This window comes from Chiloscyllium punctatum, chromosome 49 (assembly GCF_047496795.1).
Source record: "Chiloscyllium punctatum isolate Juve2018m chromosome 49, sChiPun1.3, whole genome shotgun sequence".
In the NCBI taxonomy this organism is placed as follows: domain Eukaryota; kingdom Metazoa; phylum Chordata; class Chondrichthyes; order Orectolobiformes; family Hemiscylliidae; genus Chiloscyllium; species Chiloscyllium punctatum.
The window spans coordinates 37,715,540-37,743,176 of NC_092787.1; the positions used below are offsets into that span (position 1 = coordinate 37,715,540).

The 27,637-nt window shown below is 44.6% G+C and overlaps 1 protein-coding gene across 2 annotated transcripts in view; it reads right to left on the reverse strand.

Annotated features, from left to right (window-relative positions):
- LOC140469576 (protein AMBP-like) overlaps positions 1–27,288 on the reverse strand; it is a 38,913-nt gene extending 11,625 nt beyond the window's left edge. The window contains exons 1-6 of one of the 2 annotated variants that reach the window (XM_072566235.1): positions 27,109–27,275; positions 25,078–25,220; positions 16,199–16,278; positions 6,459–6,572; positions 6,275–6,376; positions 5,348–5,391 (exon numbers count right to left, since the gene is read on the reverse strand). In XM_072566235.1, the coding sequence (XP_072422336.1) occupies positions 5,348–5,391; positions 6,275–6,376; positions 6,459–6,572; positions 16,199–16,278; positions 25,078–25,220; positions 27,109–27,222 (597 nt within the window). In that variant the 5' untranslated portion in view covers positions 27,223–27,275. Of the gene's footprint in view, positions 1–5,347; positions 5,392–6,274; positions 6,377–6,458; positions 6,573–16,198; positions 16,279–25,077; positions 25,221–27,108 lie in introns of both variants that reach the window. The other variant, XM_072566234.1, reaches the window with a different exon arrangement.
- Positions 27,289–27,637: the final 349 nt, after the last annotated feature.

Below are 27,637 nucleotides of genomic sequence, written 5' to 3' on the forward strand. Positions count from 1 at the left end.
GTAGGGTTCTTAGTAAGGTGGAGGAGCAGAGGGATCTTAGGGTCTATGTTCATAGATCTTTGAAAGTTGCCACTCAGGTGGATAGAGCTTGTAAGAAGGCCTACGGTGTATTAGCGTTCATTAGCAGAGGGAATGAATTCAAGAGTCGTGAAGTGATGTTGCAGCTGTACAGGACCTTGGTTAGGCCACATTTGGAGTACTGTGTGCAGTTCTGGTCACCTCACTTTAGGAAAGATGTGAAAGCTTTGGAGAGGATGCAGAGAAGATTTACCAGGATGTTGCCTGGAATGGAGAATAGGTCGTACGAGGATAGGTTGAGAGTGCTAAGCCTTTTCTCATTGGAACGGTGAAGGATGAGGGGTGACTTGATAGAGGTTTATAAGATGATGGGAGGAATAGATAGAGTAGACAGTCAGAAACTTTTCCCCCGGGTACAACAGAGTGTTACCAAGGGACATAAATTTAAGGTGAAGGGTGGAAGGTATGGGGGGATGTCAGGGGTAGGTTCTTTACCCAGAGAGTGGTGGGGGCATGGAATGCGCTGCCTGTGGGAGTGGTAGAGTCAGAATCATTGGCGACCTTTAAGCGGCATTGGATAGGTACATGCTTAAGCTAGGACAAATATTCGGCACAACATCGTGGGCCGAAGGGCCTGTTCTGTGCTGTATCGTTCTATGTTCTATGTTCTATGTTCTATGTTCTATGTTCTATGTAAAGTGAGGGTGATCAAAGGTGTCTGGGCTCCCACATCTGTACTGGAGGTAAGGTCTTTCCTTGGACTGGTGAATTATTATGGAAAGTTCACACATGACCTGGCCTTCATTCTGGCACCTTTGCATCAACTCTTAAAAAAAAGTCAGCATTGGAAATTGTCTCCTAGGCAAGTCATATCTTTCACAGAAGTGAGGAAACAGCTGTCACCCTCTAATGTATTGGCACGCCATGACCCAAGCAAGATCTGGTATTGACCTACAATGCCTCCATGTACAGCTTTGGGGTAGTATTAGCTCTTAGGTACTCAATGGAGAGGAACACCCAATAGCATATGCCACTAGGACTTTGGCTAATGCAGAGTATAAATACTCCCAAATAGAGGAAGGAGGCTTGGCGGTCATATTTGGAGTCAGGATCTTCCACAAATACCTTTACAGATGTAAGTTAGTAATAATAGCAGACCACAAAGCCGTGCTGGGTCTATTTAAAGAGGACAGGGTAGTGCCGCCCATAGCTTCAGGCCGAATTCAGTGGTTGGCTCCAATACTCAGTGCACATAATTGTAAATGGGAACACTGTCTGTGAGGCAGGTAGGATTGAGCTGCCTCATCCAATGGTACTGCCACTGAAAGTGTCCGTAATGATTTTTAAATTTTCTGGACACACTTCTTGTCACAACTGACAATATCAGACTTTGGACACAGAAACATCTGATCCAGGCAAAACAGAAACAGCTGGTGGTGATGGGGAAAACCAAAGGGCCATCACTACCAGAACCGAAACGTCTATAGAGCCGGAGAGACCAGACCACAGTAGAAACAGTATATTATTTTGAGGAGCAAGTGTGATCGTCCCAAGCAAAGGCTGCCACCAGATACTGAAATCCATCAAGATCATCCAGGCATTTTCAAAAATGAAGATGTTGGCAAGAACTTACATCTGGTGGCCAAGACTGAATGCAGACATAGTCACATTGGTTGGGCAGTGCCCAGAGTCCCAGCAAGGGCAACAATTACAGCCAGCAGCTGCATCACATTCACACAAATGGTCAGGTAAACGCTGGACTCGGTTACACATTAACTATGCAGGTCCGTTCATGGGCTCAATGTTCTTAGACATTGTGGACTCCCACTCAAAATCACTGGACATGCACAGAGTTCATTCATCAAACACAGGGATGATGATAAAAAGAACTGTACACGTATGTTGCAATGCACAGAGTCCCAGAGGTGTTGGTCACAGATGATGGGCCATCACTGACCAGCAGGGAATTTGAGTATTTCTTAAAATTGAATAGTATTTGACATATAAGGATATCTCCATCCCATTCATCTTATGCTTTGGCAAAAACAGCTGACCAAACTTTGAAAGCAGGCTCAAAGAAACAGCCATCAGCTTTACAAGGTACCAAACTGTCCTGGGTCCTATTTGACTACAGGACCACCCCACATGCAATTAAAAGATAGCCACAATAGAGTTGCTATTGGGGAGAAGACTTTGCTCCAGTTTGGTGCAGGAACCACAGGAATGGCCCTGTATGGGTAACAGGCATTGTTGACTCGAGGTCAGGTCCAGTGATGTGTAAAATTCAATGAAGTGCAACGACCTGATGACACACATGGACCATATAAAAGTTGTAAACTTTGAAATGGTGTGGGGAGCAAAATGCTGTTCTTCGACACTGTTCCAGAACCCATGGGTTCCCCCTTTCGGACAAGCGTTGAAGATACCTTCAAATCTGAGATGGACATGGCAGATATTGCCACTTCAACGCCTTTGCCATTTGAAGAAGAGAATCAATTTTTTCAAGATACTCTGGGTGCGAGAGTCAATATAGAACATAGAACATAGAACATAGAACATAGAACAATACAGCACAGAACAGGCCCTTCGGCCCACGATGTTGTGCCGAACTTCTAACCTAGATTAAGCACCCATCCAAATGCTGCTTAAAGGTCACCAAAGATTCTGACTCTACCACTCCCACGGGCAACGCATTCCATGCCCCCACCACTCTCTGGGTAAAGAACCCACCCCTGACATCTCCCCTATACCTTCCACCCTTCACCTTAAATTTATGTCCCCTTGTAACACTCTGTTGTACCCGGGGGAAAAGTTTCTGACTGTCTACTCTATCTATTCCTCTGATCATCTTATAAACCTCTATCAAGTCACCCCTCATCCTTCGCCGTTCCAACAAGAAAAGGCCTAGCACTCTCAACCTATCCTCGTACAACCTATTCTCCATTCCAGGCAACATCCTGGTAAATCTTCTCTGCACCCTCTCCAAAGCTTCCACATCTTTCCTAAAGTGAGGCGACCAGAACTGCACACAGAACTCCAAATGTGGCCTAACCAAAGTCCTGTACAGCTGCAACATCACTTCACGACTCTTGAATTCAATTCCTCTGCTAATGAACGATAATACTCCATAGGCCTTCTTACAAACTCTATCCACCTGAGTGGCAACTTTCAAAGATCTATGTACATAGACCCCAAGATCCCTCTGTTCCTCCACCTGACTAAGAATCCTACCATTAACCCTGTATTGCGCATTCTTATTTGTTCTTCCAAAATGGATAACCTCACACTTGGCAGGGTTGAACTCCATCTGCCACTCCTCAGCCCAGCTCTGCATCATATCTAAGTCCCTTTGCAAATGACAAATGCCCTCCTCACTGTCCACAACTCCACCTATCTTCGTATCATCTGCAAATTTACTGACCCACCCTTCGACTCCCTCATCTAAGTCATTAATAAAAATTACAAACAGCAGAGGACCCAGAACTGATCCCTGCGGAACTCCACTTGTAACTGGGCTCCAGGCTGAATATTTACCATCTACCACCACTCTCTGACTTCGACCGGTTAGCCAGTTTTCTATCCAATTGGCCAAATTTCCCTCTATCCCATGCCTCCTGACTTTCCGCATATACTATGCGTTACCCGCTGCCCATATCAGAAGCAGAAATGAAGGATCCTGAGCCAGTGCTAAAATGCCCCAGAAGGAGCTACAAAAAAGAAAAAAAAGAACCAGCCTATGTCCTCGGACTTAGAGAGGGCGGGATGTTGTGATTGTAAAGAGGTCAGCCAGGTGGACTCATAGAATATGAGTTCCCTGATTGGAGCTATTAATCTCGTTCAGTCAGAGGTCCCTGGCTGACAGATATAAACAGGGTCTGTTTATTCTGAGAGCTGACTCTGAGGAAGCTGGATCAGTGTCAAGGTCTCTCCACGTGCACATAAATGGCATTTGCAGCTTCACTTTCTCCATCAGCCTACCATGAGGAACCTTAACAAATACCTTACTGAATTCCAAAGTGTATGACATCTACAGCCCTTCCCTCATCAATCAACTTTGTATCTTCCTCAAAGAATTCTATTACGTTGGTAGGACATGACTTTCCCTGCACAAAACCATGCTGCCTATTATTGATAAACCCATTTTCTTCCAAATGTAAATAGATCCTATCCCTCAGTATCTTCTCCAGCAGCTTCCCTACCGCTGACGTCAGGCTCACCAGTCTATACTTACCTGGATTATCCCTGCTCTCCTTCTTAAACAAGGGGACCACATTAGCAATTCTCCAGTCCTCTGGAACCTCATCCGTGTACAAAGATGCTACAAAGGTACCAGTTAAGGCCCCAGTTATTTCCTCTCTCACTTCCCTCAGTAACCTGGGATACATCCCATCCAGACCTGGGGACTTGTTCACCTTAATGCCTTTTAGAATACCCAGCACTTCCTCCCTCCTTATGCCACCGTGACCTAGAGTAATCAAACATCTATCCCTAATCTCTCCTCTCCTCAGTCCCTCTCCTCAGTGAATACCGATGCAAAGTCCTCATTAAGAATCTCACCCATTTTCTCTGACTCCATGCAGAACTTTCCTCCTTTGTTGTTGAGTGGGTCAACCATTTCTCTAGTTACCCTCTTGGTCCTTAATATGAATAAAAGGATTTGGGATTTTCCTTAACCCTGTTTGCTAAAGATATCTCATGGCCCCTTTTAGCCCTCTTAATTCCTCCTTTCAGATTGGTCCTACTTTCCCGATATCCTTCCAAAGCTTTGTCTGCTTTCGTCCATAATAATCTGTGTTTCAATTTATTTTTGGCCAAGGGGTGTGTTTAAGGGATGTTATTGGATTGGAGCAGTTCCTTTGTTAAGTTGCTGTATAAGTTGGTCAGTTAAGTTTTCTGATAGTTAAGTTATTCTAAATTCTATTTTATTGTGTGTATTTCAACTGTAATGTTTAAATAAATTCTGTTTTCCTTAAAGCTGAATGATTTGACCAACAGCATCACACCTGGAATATCCACTTCACATCTGCCTTTAAAGTAAGAAAAGTTAGGGTCTAGGTTGCCTTCTTAAAATATTTTGAGGTGTCTGGCCTGGTCTATAACACAAATCAAGCTGTTTGCTATCTCCCCAGTAACAGACACAGGTCCACCCTGGTCAGCAGAGTTCCCAGCACTAGTCTTTTATGCACTTCACTTTGTCAATGACCTAGAGCCAGTCTCTGAGCTGATCCGCTCTGTGTATCTCCCAAAACCTGATCACTGCGACACTCGACTCCAACACTTTCTGTCCTCATGGCTGACTATTCCAGAAGTGACTGACTGATTGCCTCACCTTGACCGATGACTCTGGGTTGGGGTCCCATGGAACACATGCTCCTGTTAGAAACAGATACACAGTTAGGATCCTGTCTGTAAACACGAACCAACACTGACATTTCATGATGGTCATTCAAAACCAGGGGGAGTCGGGAGGCTCTGTAATCATGAATTATCTTCCTCATTCAAACCACAGTATGGCAATCAAATCTCAATGAGTCCATATCATGTACAAAACAGGGGAACTGATGTTCACTTTGTTTCATCTCTCTCTGTCTCTTTTCTTCTCTAATTTGTATCTCTCAACCTTTCCCTCCTTTCCCCCCTCTCTTTCTGTTTTAGAATGAAAGTAACTCCAGGTATAAGAGGACTAACAGCACATTGAGCTGACAATGTTGAAAAAGGTGTCTGGTGTTGGATTGTTCAGTCTGTTTCTCCAGTTGTTCCTGGAATATCACTGGGAAAATCGGACTTTATTGCCCCAATATCCTTGCCTCTCGAGAAGGTGGTGATGAGCTTCCTGTCAAACAATTCAGTTACAGCAGTGTAGTTCTAGTCACCCACAATGCTGTTAGGAAGTTCCAGGATATTGTCTCAGCAACATCGAGGAACAGCAATATATTTCCAGGTCAGGAGGACAGTGGCTTCGGAAGGGAAATTGCAGGCGGTCATATTCCCATGCATCTATTGCCCCTGTCCTTCTACAGGGGAATAATCATGGGTTTGGAAGGTGCTACCTAAAGATTCTTGGCGAGTTACTGCAGTACATCATATAAATGTTACACCCTGCTGCTGCTGAGCATCACTGGTGGAGGAATTGAATGTTTACATTACTGGAATCTAAACCAGTGTTTTGTGATCTTTTTCTAAAGGAACAGTGCACAGCTGGAAATGACTGACAGGTTGAAGTGGGGCCCAGCAGCTTACCTTTCTCAGTACTTACCTTTCTCAGGCAGAAATAAGATCATGTCCTCTGGGATCCCTTGTCTCAACGCAAACTCTTTGAACTCTTCAGTGGTCTCTTTCGTAAGGTTCCTTGTCCTTCCTAGGAGATGGACATTGAGTTAAAGATCCAGAAATCAACCTTAGGAAGTGGTGAGTGGAGCAGCTGATGTAAAATCTCTTACCGTACAGGGACACTGACTTTGAATGGTCTGCTCCTTTTGATGCGTGGATCAGGAGAAATGCATATTCTTGGTAGTTTATTTTGATGACTCGAATGTCTGCTGATTCTGCATAGGCTGTTAAAGAAACACATTAGCTGCTCAATCACTTTCTTTGGGTGTGACCCCTTTTCCTTAAAACCTATTATCCACCTTCAATCTCTCTTTCATCTCCAAGGTCATTGCACCCTCTGTTACCTAAATGCAACCTCAAATTCAACATTATGTTATTTTTCCCATGTACACTGAACACAACAGCCCTATCTCACCACCACATCACTCGCTTCCTCCAGTATCTCTACATTGTCACAATATTTCTCCAACATCCACCAGTAGACAAGGTAAAATGTCCTCCAATTAAATACTAGGAAGTTGTTGTGGTCAATAGAGGCACTTTTCGGTAGAGCAAGGAAAGAGGTTCTGCATAGAATTATTACTATTGCGTTTAGTTCTGGCCACCTCATTGTAGGAAGGGTGTGGAGACTTTGGAGACGATGCAGAAGACATTTACTGGGATGCTGCCTGAATTGGAGAATTTGAGGTACAAGGTGAGGCTAGGAAAACTCAGATTGTTTTCTCTGGAGCGGCGGAGGCTGAGGGGAGACTTGATAGAAGCCTATAACATTACAAAATGCATGGATAGGGTTGACAGTCAGAATCTTTTTCCCAGTGTGAAATAGCTAAAAGTAGGTGGCATACATTTGATGCGAGAAGGGGAAAGATCAAAGGACATGTGAGGTGCACGTTTCTTTACAAAGAGAGTGGTAGGAGTCTGCCAGGGACAGTGGTGGAGGTAGATAGGATAGGGGTGTTGAAGGAATCTTCAGATAAGCACATGATTATGCACAGAATGGAGGGAAATGGACCGAGGGCTGAGAGAAGGGAAAATTTGTCATCATGGTCAGCACAACATATTAGATTAGATTACATTACAGTGTGGAAACAGGCCCTTCGGCCCAACAAGTCCACACCGCCCCGCCGAAGCGCAACCCACCCATACCCCTACATCTACCCCTTACCTAACACTACGGGCAATTTAGCATGGCCAATTCACCTGACCTGCACATCTTTGGACTGTGGGAGGAAACCGGAGCACCCGGAGGAAACCCACGCAGACACGGGGAGAACGTGCAAACTCCACACAGTCAGTCACCTGAGGCGGGAATTGAACCCGGGTCTCTGGTGCTGTGAGGCAGCAGTGCTAACCACTGTGCCACCGTGCCGCCCACTGTGTCCTACGTTCTAACTAGGCACCAAATTAATAAGCAGAACCTCAAAGATAATTATATCAGGATTAATACCTGAACCACGTACAAATTGGCATTGGGTAAACCAGGTTAGAGGGATGAACGCATGGCTGAAAGACTGGTGTGGGCAAAGTGGGCTCTTGTTTATGGGGCATTCACACAAATACTGGGGAAAGTGGCATCTATACCAATGGGATGGTCTATACCTGAAGCATACTAGGACTGGTGTTCTTGTGAACTGTATTACTAATAAAGAATAGCAGGTTTTCAACCAAAAAGCAGGCAGTTCAGGTCCAAATTGGGGAAGATGCAGTGAATCAAAATGCAACAAAGTAAGGAATGAATGTGAGAAATGCCAGGAAGAGATAGAGAATTCAGATACAAGAGCAAATCTCCAGTTAAGATGAGAGGTTATAAAAATAACAAAACTCAAGGTACTGCAATTGAATGCACAGAACACTTGAAACAAAACAGATGAACTGGTAGAGTGGAAAAACAAGATGTGAAAAAGTAGTCTGGAGAAAGAATTCATTGAATGTTTTTGGGACAATTCCTTAGACCAACATGTTATGGCATTAACCAGAGAGCAGCCTACACGAAATCTGATTTTGACCAACAAGATAGAATTAATTATTCACCTCATAGTGAAAGGGTTCCTGGATAGCAGTAATCATAAAATGATTGCATTTTTTATACAGTAAAAGGAGAGAAGTGTGGGTCAAGATTACTATATTGAATGTTAACAAGGGCACTGAGGGCATGAAAGCAGAACTAACAAACATCAACAGACAATTTAATTTTACGGATAAGTCAATAGAGATGCAGTGGTAATCATTTAGGGGATATTCCACAAAGTGCAGAATACACACATTCCAACAAACAAGAAAAATTCCAAAGGACAGACCTGCCATCCATAGTTAACTAAAAAAAAGTTAACGATAATATCAACTCAATGAAAATACATAATTCTGTGAAGATCAGGCAGGTCAGAAGATTGAACAGAATTTCAAAAACAGCAAAGAGTTACAAAAAGATTGATTAGGAGAAAGTGAGGACTGCAGATGCTGGAGATCAGAGCAGAAAAATGTGTTGCTGGAAAAGCACAGCAGGTCAGGCAGCATCCAAGGAACAGGAGAATCGACGTTTCGGGCATAAGCCTGAAGAAGGGCTCATGCCCGAAACATCGATTCTCCTGCTCCTTGGATGCTGCCTGACCTGCTGCGCTTTTCCAGCAACATATTTTTCAGCACAAAAAGATTGATAACAAGGCAAAAATTAAAGTATGAGAGAAAGTTTTCCAAAAATATAAAAACAGGGGACCGGAAGAGGACTTAAGGAGCCTGTGAAGGAATATATAGGTTAACTGAGTGGGCAAATACCTGACAAATCAAGTGAAAAGTGGGAATGTAGGAAATAGTTCATTTTGGTAGCAGAATTAAACAGAAGCATATTATCTAAATGATGACATGTTGCAGAGCTCTAAGATGTAGAGAGATCTGGGTATTCTAGTGCATGATTCACAGAAGATTAGTCTGCAGGTACAACAAATAATCAGGTACGCGATTAGAATATTATGTTTTATTGTGAGAGGGATTGAATACAAGCTTAGGGAGTTACACTTCAGTTGTAGAGGGCATTGGTGTGATTGCAGGAGTACTGTGTACAGTATTGGTTACCATATTGATAGAAGGATGTTAATGCGCCAAAAGGTTTACTAGACGAATGCCAAGAATGAGCACATTATCTTATGAGGAAAGATTAGCCAGGTAATCCTCCGAAGTTTAGAAAAGTCAGAGATGACTGAATTGAGACATATAAGATCCTGCAGTACTTGACTGGGTGAAATCTGAAAGACCAACCCAACAACGTCCTGGGCCAGAGCATCCACCACAACATCCACCTGATCTGGGACATGATCTATAATTCCCAGAGGGCTGGTCAGTTGAATGTTTTTCTCTCCCTTGAACATGAAAAGGAGTTCAACAGAGTGGATCATGTGTGTCTGGTTAAGACTTTGTGAGCTTTCAGGTTTGGATGCATTTTGTCGCCCGGATCCAACTTCTGCACACGGAGTGTCCTGTGAAAAGTAACGGGTCCCTGACCATGCCCTGCACTTTGTTTTGGTTCATTTGTGGGATGTGGGCATTGCTGACTGGCCAGCATTTATTTCCCATCCCTAATTGCCCTTGAGATGACGGTGGTGAGTTACCTTCTTGAACCACTGCAGTCCACCTGCTGTGGGTTGACATACAATGCCAGTCAGGAGGGAATTCCAGGATTTTAATCCAGTGACAGTAAAGGAACGGCAATATATTTCCAAGTCAGCATAGTGAGTGAGTTGGAGGGGAAGTTGATAGCGATGGTGTTTCCATGTAGCTGCTGTCCTTGCCCTTCTAGATGGAAGTGGTAGTGGTGATCTTTGGTGAATTTCTGCTGAGCATCAGTGATGGAGGGAGTGGTTGCTTGTTAATGTCGTGTCAATCAAGTGGGCTGTGTTATCCTGGATGGTGTCAAGCTTCGTGAGGAGTTTTGGAGCTGCACTCATCCAAGCAAGCAGGGAGTATTCCAACACACACCTGACCTGTGTCTTGTAAATGATGAAGAAGCTGTGGGGAGTCAGGAGATGTTAGTTGCCACAGTATTCGTAGCCTCTGACCTGCTTTTGTAGCCATTGTGTTTATGTGGTGAGTTCAGTTGCGTTTCTGGTCAATGATAACCCCCAGGCTGTTAATATTGGGCTATATGGTGTTGATAATGTTATTGAATGTCAAGAGTTAATGGTTAGATTGTGTCTTCTTGGTGATGGTCATTTGTGTGGCACACATATTACTTGCCATGTGTGCGCAACATGGACTGCTTCATTGTCTGAGGAGTCATGAATGGTGCCAAATGCTGTGCAACCATCAGCGAATATCCCCACTTCTGACTTTATGATGGAGGGAGGTTATTGATGAAGCAACTGAAGCTGGTTGGGCCTAGGACACTACCCGGAGGAAATCCTTCAGAGTTGTCCTGCGGCTGAAATGGCTGATCTACAACAACCACAACCACCTTCCGATATGCCAGGTATGACTCCAACCACCTGACAATTTGCCCCCAATACCCATTGATTCCAGTTTTGCTCGGATTACTTGATGCCATACTCAGCAAAATGCAACCTTGATGTTAAGGGCTGTCGCTCTCACCTTACCTCTGGAATTCAGCTCTTTTGTCCACATTTGAACCAAGGCTGAAATGAGGTCAGAAGCTGATTGGCCCTGGTGGAACCCAAACTGGGCAGCACTGAGCGAATTATTGCTGAGCAGGTGCTACTGGATAGCACTGTTGATGACACCTTCCATCACTTTACTGATGATCCAGAGTAGACTGATGGCACGGTAATTGGCCAGGTTGGATGTGTTTTGTTTTTATGTCCAGGACATACCTGGACAATTTTCTACATTGTTGGGTAAATAACAATGTTGTAACTGTACTGGAACAGCTTGTCTAGGGGGTGGCAAGTTCTGGAGCACAGGCCTTCAGTGCTCTTGCCAAAATGTTGTCAGGGTCCATAGCCTTTGTCCGTATCCAGTGTCTCCAGCCTTTTCTCGATATCATATGGAGTGAATTGAATTGCCTGAAGATTGCTAACTCTAATGCTGTGGACCACTGGAGGAGGTTTAGATGGATCATCCACTTGGCATTTCTGGCTGAAGATTGCTGTGAAACATTCAGCATTATCTTGCACTGATGTGCTGGCTCTCCCATCATTGTGAATGGGAATACTTGTGACTTGTTTATTTGGCCACCACCATTCATGATCGAATGTGGCAGGACTGAGAGCTTAGATCTGACCCGTTGGTTGTGAGATCACTTTTCCTGAAGAAGGGCTGATGCCCGAAACGTCGATTCTCCTGTTCCTTGGATGCTGCCTGACCTGCTGCGCTTTTCCAGCAACACATTTTCAGCTCACATCACTGAACTGTGTCTAGCACTTGCTGAGAATGCTGTTTTGCAAGTAGTCCTGTCTGCTGGCTTCACGAGGTTGACACTTCATTTTCAGGTATGCCTGACTTGCCCTTCTGCATTCTCCATTGAATCAGGATTGATAACCTGGCTTCAGTAATCATTGAGTGGGGGATATGCAGGTCCATGAGGTAACAGACTGTGCTGGAGTACAATTCTGCTGCTGTTAATGGCTCACAGCATCTTGTGTATGCCCAGTCGTGAGTTGTTTGATCCATTTGAAGTCTATCCTATTTAGCACGGTGTTAGTGACGGAGGGCATTATGATGGAGGGCATTATCAATGTGAAGGTGGGACTTCTCATAAGGACTTTGTAGTGGTCACTCTTATTGATACTGTCATGGCCAGATGCATCAGCAGCTGACAGATTGGTAAGGATGAGGTCAGGTATGTTTTTACCTCTTGTTGGTTCAGACCCAGTCCAGGAGCTACATCCTTTAGGACCCGATCAGCTCAATCAGCAGTACTGCTGCTGAGCTACTGTTTGTGGTGGACATTGAAATCCCCTACTCAGAGTACATTTTGCAACCTTGCCACCCTCAGTATTTATTCCAAGTATTGTTCAAGATTGAGGAGAACTGATTCATCAGCCAAGGGAGAATGGTACGTAGTAATCAGCAGGAGGTTTTCTTACCCATGTTTAACCTGAAGGCATGAGACTTCATGGGGTTCAGAGTCAATGTTGAGGACCCCCAGGGATACTCCCTAATAAATGTATCCCACTGTGCTACCACCTCTGTTGGGTCTGTCCTGCCCTGTGAGATGGTGGTGTCTGGGACATTGTCTGTAGGGTATGATTCCGTGAATATGACGATGTCAGGCTGTTGCTTGATTAAGCTGTGAGAAACCTCCTCCAATTTTGGCACTAGCCCCCAAATGTTAGTAAGGAGGGCTTTACAGGTTTGGCAGGGCTGTTTCTGCCATTGTCTTTTCTGTTGCCTAGGTCAATGCCAGGTGATCCAGCTGATTTCATTTCTTTGAGACTTTGTAATGATTGGCACAAATGGCTTGCTGGGCCATTTCAAAGGGCAATCCAGAGTCAACCACATTGCTGTGGATCTGGAGTCACATGGAGGCTAGACTAGGTGAGGATGGTGGACTTTCTTCCCTCAAGGACGTCAGTGAACCAGATGGGTTTTTCTGAAAATCGACAATGGTTTTAGGTGAGACACCTATCAAGGCTGCACCCAAGCCAGTCAGCTTTATTCTCTGTGCATGGAGCCATTTCTGTGCCTCTTGCATAAACGACAGTCAGGTTTAGTTCAGCGTGAGCCTTTCAGCAAACGCCGATGACATGCTCCTATGTTCACGGACCCAGCCGACCTGCAAAGTATGGGCAAGTGTCAGGAGGACTACTCTGCGACGTCCTCCGAAGGACTAACTAAAGCAAGTCCCTGGCAGGTGAAACCCCTGCCCGAGGAGCTCTGGTGCTTCATGTAGAGTTCCATTCACCTCCTTCGTCCAAGGTGACCACTCACCTAGCACACTGGACAGGACTGCTCTAAGTTGTCCCGCAGGGCGTGATTGCTGGTCATAAACCCACTGATAGCTGCCATGTTGTGGTCACCTCAGTCCCTCCCCTGGTTCTGTCATCACCATCCAGAAAAAAACTTGTTGACTTTTTCTGGGACAAGAAGCAACACTGGGTCACTGCTGCAGTTCTGAGGTGGGGCAGTGAGGCACTGGTTTACCTTCTCTCGCAGGTAGCAATCTTCCACCTTCAGACCCTGCAGCCATACCTTTACATTGAGCCTCCTTCAACATGGTGCACGCTGAAGACATATTTCTTCTGCCAGGTGTGCGGCCTCCAGTAAGATATGGAATGCCTGTTCATGGAATGGGCTCAGCCTTCCTCCAGGAATCGCCTATCTTCTATGTGGACCTGATCTCTGTCTGGGACCTAGTCGGCTCATGCTGGAGGTCTCCCCCTACGGGAGTGACAGCTCTTATCAGGGAGCCGTTGCTCAGGAACAGGTTCCTCCTCCAGTGTGATTTGTACTGGCGGAGGAAGGAAAGAGCTCGGGATGTGGCAATGACCTGAGCCAGGGACGCACTGATGACAGAGGAGCAGACTGTGTAATACCAGTACAGTTGACCGCGAGGGCTATAGTCCACCTTTGGTTCGTGACCCAGGCTCAGCCAGAGCCTGATGAAACCGAAGCAGTTCAGGCATGCGGTGGGCTTCCAGACGAATTAACCCCTGTCCACCCGCAACTCAACATCAACCCCATGCAGCAGACTCTCCCCCCTATTGTGGTGCCCCACAATCTGATCCATTTCATAGATACTCACCCCAGGTGTTTGGGTTGATGCTGTGCACTGTTCCACTGTTGTGTCTTCACCTGCCTCCCAGGCTCACCTTGGCTGGCCGTTTTTCCGTCCAGCAGCAGAGAATCCCAGTGGAGGGCCTTGTACAAAGGGGTCCTCCCATCTGACATCAGGGATCTGGGGTGGAGAGTGCTTCATGCAATCGTAGGCTGAGTATATTCACCAGATGACAGCGAGGTCTGCAGATGCTGGAGATCAGTGTTGAGATTGTGGCACTGGGACCACACAGCAGGTCAGGCAGCATCCGAGGAGCGGGAGAATTGACGTTTCAGGCCGGAAGCCCTTCATCAGGAATGGATTCCTGCTGAAGGGTTCCAGCCTGAAACATCGATTTCCCTGCTCCTCTGATGTTGCCTGACCTGCTGTGCTTTTCCAGCAACACACTCTCAACACTAAATTCACCAGATGCCAGGCCAAGTCGTTTTTGTGGCCTGGAAGAGTTGGCATTTCATATCTTTGATAAATATTTCAATTGGCTGGCCCCTTTTGGTTTCTGAAGGGGCTGCTGTTTAAATTTTGGTTGCATTTCGGACCCATGTTCTTCATTGGCCAAGCAAATTTTGTATCCTATTTGTGAACAGTAAGATCACAGAAACAGAGAGTTTGTGATTTGATTTTGTTGATGATTTTTTGTTTACCATTGGCCAGGATACCAGAGAGATCTCCCCTGCCCTTTTCCTATTTTAAAGGGTTAGAGGGTGGAGCAGGCAAGTCTATGATCTTTCTCATGGTTTTGTTCCTGGCCCTGACCAACATGGCCATTGACAGGTCCAGGCAGCAGACCAAAGAGGGCTCGGTGTTACTGACCATCTGCCCTCTTTTGCAATGATGTATGCACTCGGATGTCCCTGAAGAGGGAGTACATGGTGCTCGCTAGCAAGGTCAAGACCTTTTGAGACTGAAGAATGTGAGGGGCTGGGGTGCACCACTGCCCCAGACAACTTATTTTAATTTAGTGAATCTATGTCTCATTCTATAAGTTTGCATCTGACTTTTTAAATTGATGTTTGATTTCAATACAGAGTCCCAGTAGGGCTGTTTCACAATCGTTTTCAACATCTTGTTTTAATAAAAGAACAGAGGGAGTTTCACGCTGTATCTGACCACACACTGTCACTATCCTAAAAGCTTTTAATAGGGACAGTATGGAGGAGATTTTTTTTCTGTGTGTAATGGTGAGGTGGTGAATGTTAGCCTGTCTCAGTTGGGGGAACACTCTTGGTACTAACCAGAAAGTCATTGTTCCCTTTTTGCTTTCACTTTGCGATTTGTCCAGCTTGAAGTGAGCATTCACTCAGGATCTTTCAGGAGAGAATTTATCTACCAATGAGGTAATAGCACCATGACCAATCCTGTCCAATCATGGCCTAGAATCTCTCTTGGCTGAGCAAATCTTGTATCCTATTTGTGAACAGTAAAATCCCAGAAACAGAGAATTTGTGATTTGATTGTGTTGATGATTTTTGGATTTCCATTGGTCAGGATACTAGAGGGATCTCCCCTGCTCTTTTTCTATTTCAAGTCTGTGGATTGTTTAGACATTTGAGAATGTGTTGAATTTTGGTTTCACAGCTCAAGTGAAAGACAGCTTCTCTGACTGTGCAGCATCTGAAGATTCAGCCAAGACTGTTTGGAGCTTAAGATTCTGCAGTGGAACTATTCTGATCACAGTCCCACAAACCACACTTCCTGCTTGACTCTGCTCATCTATTTGATCTTAAACGAAGATCCAATCACTCCTCATCCTGCTCCAAACTGAATTGAAATGGCATCTCATTCCTCAGAGATTTATTTATGGTAACTAATGGACCAGATACTGAGCTCTTACACTTTGGCACGGCCTCCCTAAAACTACCTCAGCTTGTTTAAACATGTTCTTCATATCACCCTATTCGATATCCTTCTTATTATTCATAGCACATCATTCAATACTCTTTCACATCTCCATTTTATATATGATTTATATCACTGTATTCAATATCCTTTTTATAACCCCATTCAATATCTTTCATACCACCCAATTCAATATCCTCATATCTCTCCATTGAATATCCATTTGTCCATCTCTCCTGTTTCATGCTCAATGCAATTCTTAACTGATTTGTGTTGACAGCTTTTTCCTACCTCCAGTGGAATTAAATACAAAGTGTCCTGCAATGTCTTTCTTCGTGTAACATCCCACATGATGAATGCAGGTTCCATTCCTAACAATGAAAGGAGAAAGCATGGAGATAAACATTTTGGAGAACAGAACTGCAGTATTCCTACAATCTGGCCACGTTTTAGACAGCAGCAAGCCAGAGATGTGGTGGTGAACCAGTAATGACATGGGATCTGGTAGTGGGTCTGTTTTGCTGGGTATCTAGTTGTCCATCTCTAGATTAGATTTTTTTAGATTAGATTACATTACAGTGTGGAAACAGGCCCTTCGGCCCAACAAGTCCACACTGCCCCGCCAAAGCGCAACACACCCATACCCCTACATTTACCCCTTACCTAACACTACAGGCAATTTAGCATGGCCAATTCACCTGACCTGCACATCTTTGGACTGTGGGAGGAAACCGGAGCACCCGGAGGAAACCCACACAGACACAGGGAAAACGTGCAAACTCCACACAGTCGCCTGAAGCGGGAATTGAACCCGGGTCTCTGGTGCTGTGAGGCAACAGTGCTAACCACTGTGCCACCATGCCGCCCATCTCTAGCTCCAAGGGATCTTGTGGTAAATCAGCTATTGAGTGTCACGCACTGGGGTTTCTGGTGAAGAGTCTCTACTCCTGGGGCATCTGATGGTGAGTCTCTCGTGTTGGGGGCTTTGATGGTGAGATTCTAGCCCTGGGGAATCTGGTGTACTCTTGAATGTTGGGGATCTGACGGTGAGTGTTTCATCCTGGAAGATGTGACTGTGGGACTCTGGTGCTGGAAGGTCTGATGGTGAACCTTTAGTTCTATGGGATCTAGTGGAGTCTCCGGTGCTGGGGATCTGACGGTAATTCTCTGGCTCTGTTGGATCTAATGGTGAGACTCTCGTCCTGTATCCGATGGTGAGACTTTAGTGCTGGAGGGTCAGATTATGAACAACTAATGCTGGGGGATCGGGTTTTTACTTTCTGGTGCTAAAAATCTGACAATAGGTCTCTAGTGCTGCTGAATCTGTTGGTGGGTCGGTGTTGTAAGGGGATCTGTTGGAGATTCTCATTGTTGCTGGATCTGTTGGTGGGTCTATACTATTAGGGTAAATGTTGGTGGGTCTGTATTGTGAGAGATTTTTAAAATGTATTTGTGGGATGAGGGCGTCATTGGCTGGTCAGCATTTATTGCCCATCTCCAGTTGCCTTTGAGAAGGCAATGGTGAGCTATCTTCTTGAACCAGTAGCTGTGTGTTGGCCCACATTGCCCTTGAGAATTCAGGATCTTGACTAGAGACAGTGAAGGAGCAGCAATATATTTCCAAGTTAGGATGGTGAGTGGCTTGGAGGGGAACTTGCACCCAGTGGTCCTCCTTCTTCAAGATAGAAGGCGGTCATGGGTTTGGAAGGTGTTGCTAAGAATTATTGGTGCACTTCTGCCATGCATCTTGTAGATAGTACACACTGCTGCTACTGAGCGTTGGTGGGGGAGGAAGTGGCCACTTGCAGGCGTGGTGCCAATCAAGTGGACAAGCTTTGGGAAGTCAGGAGGTGAGTTACTTACCATAATATTCCTAGCCTCTGACCTTCACTGTGTTTATGTGGTGAGTCCAGTTAAGTTTCTTGTCAATGCTAACCCTCAGGCTGTTGATGGGGAGGGGATTTCAATCATGGTAACACCATTGAATATCAAGAGCCGGTGGTTAGATGGCTCTTATTGGAGAAGGCCATTGTCTGGAAATTTTGTGGCATGAATGTTACTTGCCATGTGTCAGCTCAAGCCTGGATATTGTCCAAATGTTGTTGCATGTGAACATGGACTGCTACAGTACATGAGGGATCACAAATTTGGTTCAGGTCCTGGAGGCAGTCAGAGAGGTCACGAGGTCACCAGGAAGCAGCAGAGCCTATTGGGATACGTGAATATAGAGTTTAAAGTACTTACTTTCAGGTTGGGCGTTGTTTAGCTCATGGAGGCTGTCGGAGAGGTCACAAGGTTACATATTTGGGTGGTTGCTTTACCTGAAACACTTCTAGGGTAGTGTCTCCCACCCATCCTCCACCTCTAACCAAAAAAAAATGTCCTGTGCATCAGTTGATAAAGTGACAAGTGTTTTCTTTCATGTTTATTTTTTCAGCGATCTGTTTGGGAATTCAGAAGTAGTGGGAATGGAGGTCAGGGCAGTTGAATGTTCCTCCTGCAGTATGTGGGAGGTAAGGGTCGCCTCTGGTTTCCCTGCTGACCTCTTTGTGGGAAGTGCATCCAACTCCAGCTCCTCGAGAACTGTGTTCAGCTAATTTGGGAGGTGGAGGGGGTTATTGAGAGGAGCTACAGGGAGGTAGTTACTCCACAGCCACATGAAGAAGGTAGATGGGTTACCGTCAGGGGTAGGAAAGGGAACTGGCAGGTGGTGTATGGGTCTCCTGTGGTGGTTCCCCTCAACAGCAAGTATACCATTTTGGATGCTCTTCAGGGGGTGTTGTTAAACTAATGCAGCAGGAGGATGAAAACCTGAATTGTTACTCCAATGTACAGGTGGTTGAGGGTAGTGAGGCAGGGATAGGTGTACAAGGCCGCAAGTGGGCACCGGCAATCAGGATGTTGTGTGAAGTGTGTGTACTTCAATGAACGTGCAGCATGGGTTGGTGCCTGGGATTTCGATGTTGTGGCCATTTTAGAGAAATGGCTAGAGGAGGGACAGGAATGGTTATTGCAGGTTCCAAGATTTAGATGTTTCAGTAAGAACAGAGAAGATGGTAAAAAAGTGGGGTAGGACATTGTTCATCAAGGGTAGTATTACAGCAGCTGAAATAACATGTGAGACTCATCCACCGAGGTAGCTTGGGCTGACGTTAGAAACAGGAATGAAGAGATCACCCTGTTGGGAGTTTTCTATAGGCTTCCGAATTGTTCCAGGGATGTAGAGGAAAGGATAGCAAAGATGATTCTTGATAGGAGCAAGAGTAACAGGGTAGTTGTTATGGGAACTTTAACTTTCCCAACATATACTGGGAATACTATAGTTCAAGTAGTTTAGATGGATCAGTTTTTGTTCAATGTGTACAGGAGGATTTTCTGACACAGTGTGTAGACAGGCAAACAAGGGGAGATGCCATATTGGATTTGGTACTGGTAATGAACCCGGCCAGGTGTTAGATTTGGAGGTAGGTGAGCGCTTGGGTGATAGTGACCACAATTCAGTTATGTTACAATAGCAAAGGGCAGGGATAGGTATATACCACAGGGAAAGAGGTATAACTGAGTGAAGGGCAATTATGATGTGATTAAGCAAGTTTTAGGATGCAAAGGATGGGGAAGGAAACAGCAGGGGATGGACACACTTCAAATGTGAAGATATTCAAGGAACAGCTACTGTGGGTCCTTGATAAGTATACACCTATCGGGCAGGGAGATAGTTGTCGAGAGAGGGAGCCATGGTTTATGAAAGTTGAAGCCCTTGTCAAGAGGAAGAAGGCATATGTGAGGATGAGACGTGAAGACTCAGTTAGGGGGTTTGAGAGTTACAGGTTAGCCTGAAAAGATTGAAAGAGAGGGCTAAGAAGAGCCAGGAGGGGACATGAGAAATTGTTGGTAGATAGGTTCAAGGAAAACCCTAAGGCCTTCTATAGGTATATCAGGAATAAAAGAATGATTAGAGTAAGATTAGGACCAATCAAAGATAGTAGTGGAAAGTTATGTGGAATCGGAGGACATGGGGAAATGCTTAATAAATACTTTTAGTCAGTATTCACATTAGAAAAGTGCAATGTTAGTGAGAATACAGAGATCCAGGCTACAAGATTAGATGGGATTGAGGTTACAAAGAGGAGGTTTTAGCAATTTTGGAAGATCTGAAAATAGATAAGACCCTGGCTGGATGGGATTTATCCTCAGATTCTTTGGGAAGCCAGGGAGGAGATTAGTCTTTATGTCATCATTATCGACAGGAATAGTGCCAGAAGACTGGATGATATCAAATGCTGTTCCCTTGTTTAAGAAGGTTAGTGAGACAACCCTGATTATTATAGGCCAGTAAGCCTTACTTTAGTTGTGGATAAGGTGTTGGAAAAGGTTCTAGGAGAGAGGATTTATAATCATCTGGAAAGGAATAATTTGATTAGAGATAATCAACATGGATTTGTGAAAGGAGGTCATGCCTAACTAACTTTATTGGTTTGGAGATGTCGGTGTTGGACTGGGGTGGACAAAGTTAAAAATCACACAACACCAGGTTATAGTCCGACAGGTTTAATTGGAAGCACATTAGCTTTTGGAGCAACGCTCCTTCATCAGGGACTATCACCTGATGCAGGAGCATCGCTCCGAAAGCTAGTTTGCTTCCAATTAAACCTGTTGGACTATAACCTGGTGTTGTGTGATTTTTAACCTTACTGAGTTCTTTGAGAAGGTAACAAAACAGGTGAATGAAGGTAAAGCAGTTGATGTGGTGTATATGGACCTCAGTAAGGTTCCACATGGTAGGCTATTTCACAAAATATGGAGTTTCGGGATTGAAGGTGATTTAGCTAATTGGATCAGAAATTGGCTAGCTGAAAGAAGACAGAGAGTGGTAGTTGATGGGAAATGTTCCTTCTGGAGCTCAGTTCCAGTGGTGTGCCACAAGGATCTGCTTTGGGGCCACAGCAGTTTGTCATTTTTATAAATGATCTGTGTGTGGGCGTTGAAGGATGGGTTAGTAAATTTGCAGATGACACTAAGGTAGGCAGAGTTGTGGATGTTGCCAAAGGATGTTGTGGGTTACAGAGGGACATAGATAGAATGCAGAGCTGGGCGGAGAAGTGGCAAATGGAGCTTAATGCGGAAAAGTGTGAGGTAGTTCACTTCGGAAGAAAGGACCGGAAGAAAGGACTGGGCTAATGTAAAATTCTTGGACATGTAGATGAACTGAGAGATCTCTGTGTCCAGGTACATAAATCCCAGAAAGTTGCCACCCAGGGTTGATAGTGTTGTTAAAAAGACATATGGCATGTTGGCATTTATTGGTAGGGGGATTGAGTTTCAGAGCCACAAGGTCATGCTTCAGCTGTACAAGACACAGGTAAGGCCACACCTGGAGTATTGCGTATAGTTCTGGTTACTGCATCATAGGAAGGATGTGGAAGCTTTGGAAGGCTTCAAAGGAGATTTACTAGGATATTGCCTGGTATGGAAGGAAGGTCTTACCAGAAAAGGCTGAGGGAACTGAGGCTGTTTTTTTAATTGTGAGAAGAAGCTTGAGAGGTGAATTAATCAAGCCGTACAAGATAATCAGAGGGTTAGATAGGGTGGACAGTGAGAGCCTTTTTCTCGAATGGTGAAGGCTAATATGAGGGGACATAGCTTTAAATTGAGGGGTGATAGATTTAGGACAGATATCAGGGTTAGGTTCTTTATTCAGAGAGTAGTAGGGGCGTGGAACAGCCTGCTTGCAACAGTAGTAGACTTGCCAACGTTAAGGGCATTTAATTGGCATTTGACGGATATATGGATAATAATGGAATATTGTAGGTTAGGTGGGCATCAGATTAATTTCACAGGTCGGCGCAGCATTGAGGGCTGAATGGCCTGTACTGCACTGTAACATTCTATGTTCTATGTTCTAAATAGTGCTGAACATTCATAGAATCATAGAATTGGGACACACACAAACCCCGACATACACACACACACACATAGGTCTGTGGGGTGAATTTATATTTGCAGATTCATTCTATTTTGTTCAAAAAGCACACAATCTGTAGGCAGTCAGTCCATGGGACATTTTATAAATTCCTACTGTGGAAATAGAACCAGTCTGACTCAAGGTTGGGATACAGACAGACTCTAACCTCACACCTTTAATTGTCTGAGCTGAGATATCACCACCTTTTATAAAATCTTAAGGTATCTCAGGAATGTGACTTGAAAGAAATGCTGAGATTTACATATTAATCATTCAAAGCCCGTATCCCCATTCTAAATTATTAAGATTTAACAGCAACCTAGGTTTGTTCAATACATTGCATCAGTTGTATGGCACTTTGATCTTTTAATATAAATTCTGTGTCCTCTGATCCTGCCCCACTAGCTACTTGATGAAGGAGCAGTGCTCTGAAAGCTAATGCTCCAAATAAACCTGTTGGACTATAACCTAGTGGTGTATGATTTTTAAATCTTGTTAATTCCAGACAATTCACCCTGCACTGTCAGTTCCACACACTGCACTGTCCATTCCATGCATTACACAATTCCACACACTGCAAATTGCACTGTCAGTGCTACAGATTGTACACTGTATTGTCAGTTCCACACTCCACATACTGCACTGTCCATTAGATTAGATTACTTACAGAGTGGAAACAGGCCCTTCGGCCCAACAAGTCCACACTGACCCTCCGAAGCGCAACCCACCCAGACCCATTCCCCTACATTACCCCTTCACCTAACACTACGGGCAATTTAGCATGGCCAATTCGCCTAACCTGCACATCTTTGGACTGTGGGAGGAAACCAGAGCACCCGGAGGAAACCCACACAGACATGGGGAGAATGTGCAATCTCCATATGGAGACTGTTTAAGGAACATTGTTGTGAGTGATGAATAAATATGTCCGAGACGGGCAAGAAGGGGTTAGATAAAGGAACCTTGGATGACGAAAGTGGTGGAGCTTCTCATCAAAAGGAAGAAGGTAGCTTACATAAGGTGCAGGAAGCTACGGTCAAGCTCAGCTCTAGAGGATTACAGGCAGGTGAGGAAGGAGCTCAAAAATGGTCTGAGGAGAGCCAGGAGGGGGTACGTGAAAAGCTTGGCAGAACGGATTAAGGAGAACACAAAGGCATTTTACACTAATGTGAGGAATAAGAGAATGGTCAAAGAAAGTGTAGGGCCAATCAGGGATAGCATAGGGAACTTGTGTGTGGAGTCTGAAGAGATAGGGGAAGCCCTAAATGAGTTTTTTGCTTCTGTCTTTATGAAAGAAACTAACTTTGTAGTGAATGAAACCTTTGAAGAGCAGGTGTGCATGCTGAAATGGATAGAGACAGAGGAAGCTGATGTGCTGAAAATTTTGTCAAACATTAAGATTGACAAGTTGCCAGGCCCGGATTTGTCCTCGGCTGCTTTGGGAAACGAGAAATGCAATTGCTTCGCCACTTGCGAAGATCTTTGCATCTTCGCTCTTCACTGGAGTCGTACCTGAGGACTGGAGAGAGGCAAATGTAATTCCTCTCTTCAAGAAAGGAAATAGGGAAATCCCCGGCAATTACAAACCAGTAAGTCTCACGTCTGTCGTCTGCAAGGTGTTAGAAAGGATTCTGAGGGATAGGATTTATGACCATCTGGAAGAGCATGGCTTGATTAAATGTAGTCAACACGGCTTTGTGAGGGGATGGTCATGCCTCACAAACCCTTTCAAGTTCTTTGAGGATGTGACTAGAAACGTTGATGAGGGTCGAGCTGTGGATGTGGTGCATATGGACTTCAGCAAGGCATTTGATAAGGTTCCCTACGGTAGGCTCATTCAGAAGGTCAGGAGGAATGGGATACAGAGGAACTTAGCTGTCTGGATACAGAATTGACTGGCCAACAGAAGACAGCGAGTGGTAATAGAAGGAAAATATTCTGCCTGGAAGTCTATGGTGAGTGGTGTTCCACAGGGCTCTGTCCTTGGGCCTCTACTGTTTGTAATTTTTATTAATGACTTGGATGAGGGGATTGAAAAATGGGTCAGCAAGTTTGCAGATGACACAAAGGTTGGAGATGTCGTTGACAGTATAGAAGGCTGTTGTAGGCTGCAGTGGGACATTGACAGGATGCAGAGTTGGGCTGAGAGGTGACAGATGGAGCTCAACCTGGATAAATGCGAGGTGATGCATTTTGGAAGGTTGAATTTGAAAGCTGAGTACAGGATTAAGGATAGGATTCTTGGCAGTGTGGAGGAACAGAGGGATCTTGGTGTGCAGGTACATGGATCCCTAAAAATGGCCACACAAGTGGACAGGGTTGTTAAGAAAGCATATGGTGTTTTGGCTTTCATTAACAGGGGGACTGAGTTTAAGAGTCGTGAGATCTTGTTGCAGCTCTATAAAACTTTGGTTAGACCACACTTGGAATACTGCGTCCAGTTCTGGTCGCCCTATTATAGGAAAGATGTGGATGGTTTGGAGAGGATTCAGAGGAGGTTTACCAGGATGCTGCCTGGACTGAAGGGCTTATCCTATGAAGAGAGGTTGACTGAGCTCGGACCTTTTTCATTGGAGAAAAGGAGGAGGAGAGGGGATCTAATTGAGGTATACAAGGTAATGAGAGGCATAGATAGAGTCGATAGCCAGAGACTATTTCCCAAGGCAGAAATGGCTAACACGAGTGGTCATAGTTTTAAGCTGGTTGGAGGAAAGTATAGAGGGGATGTCAGAGGCGGGTTCTTTACACAGAGTTGTGAGAGCATGGGATGTGTTGCCAGCAGCAGTTGTGGAGGCAGGGTCATTGGGGACAGTTAAGAGACTCCTGGACATGCATATGGTCACAGAAATTTAAGGGTGCACACATGGTCAGCAGAACATTGTAGGCTGAAGGGCCTGTTCTGTGCTGTACTGTTCTATGTTCCACACAGAGAGTCGCCTGAGGCGGGAAATGAACCCGGGTCTCTGGCGCTGTGAGGCAGCAGTGCTAACCACTGTGCCACCGTACCACTCACTCTAAACACTACACACTGCACTGTCAATTCATCACACTGTACTGTCCGCTCCACACACTACACTCTGCATCGTTGATTCTGAATTAAGGTCAGACAGCGGAAATGTTAACTGTGCTTCTCATTCTCACTTGCCATGTCCCATAAATGTTACCTAAATATCACTGGTAATTTTGAATCGCTGGATATCACACTCACCGATCATATTGAAAGGTGCCAATGAATGTATTTGATTCCTCGGATGTTGATAACACTACCTTGGTAATTGTCATTACTTCCTTATATTGATTGAACCAGGAACAATTACAGCCAGTTGCAAGTGCAAACCATGTCCCAAGAAACTGAGGAAAAACAAGATAGTTAAAACTATAAAATATAGTTTAATACAACCACCTTTGTGTTGTATTAAACCAAAAACATTCATTTGCATTTATATGACATCTTTAACATAACAAAAACTTCCAAATGTTACATAGGATTGTGATAAGCCAATGTATGGCTGAGCCACAGAAGGAACTATTAAGACATAAGTACGGTCAAAGTTGGGGTTTGAAGGATCACCTTAAAATGGTTCCAGAGCCAAGGGCCCAGACATGTGATGCACACCCACCAATGGTGGGGCAAATTAAAATGAGGAAGCTAAAGAAGCTAGAATTGGAAAAATGTAAATCTCTCAAAGAGTTGTGAAGCTGGAGGAGGTTCCAGCGGTTGGGTAGGCTGAGGTCATGGAGGGATTTCAAAAATTAGGATAAGAATTTTAAGTTTGAGACGTTGCTAATCAGAAGCATAAATCAGTGAGGATACTGGGAGCAAGGACACAGGAGCTATGTTCTGGATGATTTGGAGTTTCTGGCTGGGAGGAAGGATGTAGGATGCTGTCCAAAGTAAGTTGGAATTGTCTGCTCTGATGATAACTACAACACGAAGGACGCTTTCAGCAAGAGAGGGACTCAGGCAGATCTGAAATCAGTTATAGGGTTGAAAAGTAGCTAATTTATTGTTGTTGCAAAGATGTAGTTGGAAACTCATCTCTGATGAGATGTGACAGTTAAATTGAGAACAGCCTGGTTCAGCCACAGAGATGGAGTTGGGAGTTTGGGAATGCAATTTGGACCAAAAATTATAGTTCTAGTCTTCCCAAGGTTGAAGTAGGGGTTGTTTCGGCTCATCCAGCAATGGATATTGATCCTCAGGTCAAATAGAATCAAATAGTTATTTGGCCCATCAAGTCTGCTTCACCTTTCAATGAGATTGTGGTCTATCTGCTTGAAGCCTCAACTCCACTTACCTGCTTGACCCCTGTAACTCTCATTGATGAAAATCCCTCTAAGTCAGCCTCGAGAACATTCAATGACTCAACTTCCATTGCTTTCTGAGGGGAGAGGTATCCAAAATTTAACCACCTTCTGAGAGAAGAAATTCCTCCTCTTCTTCTCTGTTTAGGTGGGAGTGCCTTTCTTTTCAAGTGGCCCCCTGATTCCAGATTCCTACATCAAAGGGAACATCCTCTCCACATCTACCCCACCAACACACTTCAGAATGGTACCTATTCCTTTATGATCATCTATTCAACATTTCCTTGTGATTAACTCCTTCATTCCAGGAACTGTCTAAGTGAACTATCCCAGCTTACGAAAGGAGACCAAACCTGCACCCAATTCTCAAGGTACAACCTCTATCCAATTGTAGCAAAAGACCCCTACTTTTACAAACATCCACTTGCCTGGATGGGTGCAGCTCCAACAACACTCTTGGTTGACACCATCCAGGACAAAGCAGCCCCGTTGATTGGAATACCACATCCACAGGCAGTCACACCCTCCACCATCAATGTTCATTTGTTGCACCATCGACACTGCACTGCAGAAATTCACCATGGTTCCTTTGACAACACCTTTCAAATCAACACTCTGCACCAAAGACAAAGGCAGCAGATACATCGGAAACACCTACAAGTTCCCCTCCAAGCAAAACACCTCATCCTGACTGAGAAATAAATTGCTGTTCCTTCACTGTGGTTGGGTCAAAATCCTGCAAGTCCCATCCTAAGGACATTGTGGGTCAACCTACAGCACATTTTTCAAGAAGATGGCTGACCACCACTGACTGAAGGGTCTGGCAATAAATGATGGACCAGCCAGAGATGCCCATATCCCATAATTGAATTTTTAAAAAAAGGACTACAGCCTCCAAAATCAAATTTACTGTGCTAAATCTAACATCAATTACCTGATTTATATCAAAGTTTTCCTGAATCTGATCATTGGCAGTTTCACTCAGTGACTCAGCAGCTCCAGTTCCCAGGGAGAGCACAGCAACCAACAGCACAACACCGCACCTCATTCTCTCTGGTCAGCTCTGGTCTGATCCAAAACGGCAGAAGTGAGCAACAACGTGCAACAACAGAGACCTATGTAACTCAGGATTTCCCAATCCTGGATTAGTTACGAGAAAGGATGGTCAAACATCTAGTGCTGAGGTTCCTCATTAATCATTAATGACAGTTTAACCCAGAGACTATGAGACACAGTAAATCCCAAGGGAAGGTCAGAGATTACACAGGGAGAGGGTTGGATCAGGTGGATCACACTTGGTTATTACTTGGTAAAGTGTGTCAACTGGAAATGTCAAATTCTGTGAGTTTTTGGGCACATTGGGGTTTGAGGTGTTATATGGACCAGGGTGCCATATTACTATTGAAAGTGAATTTCTCATTGAAAATTAGCTGGCAATAAATTATTGAGGAATTGCAAATCAA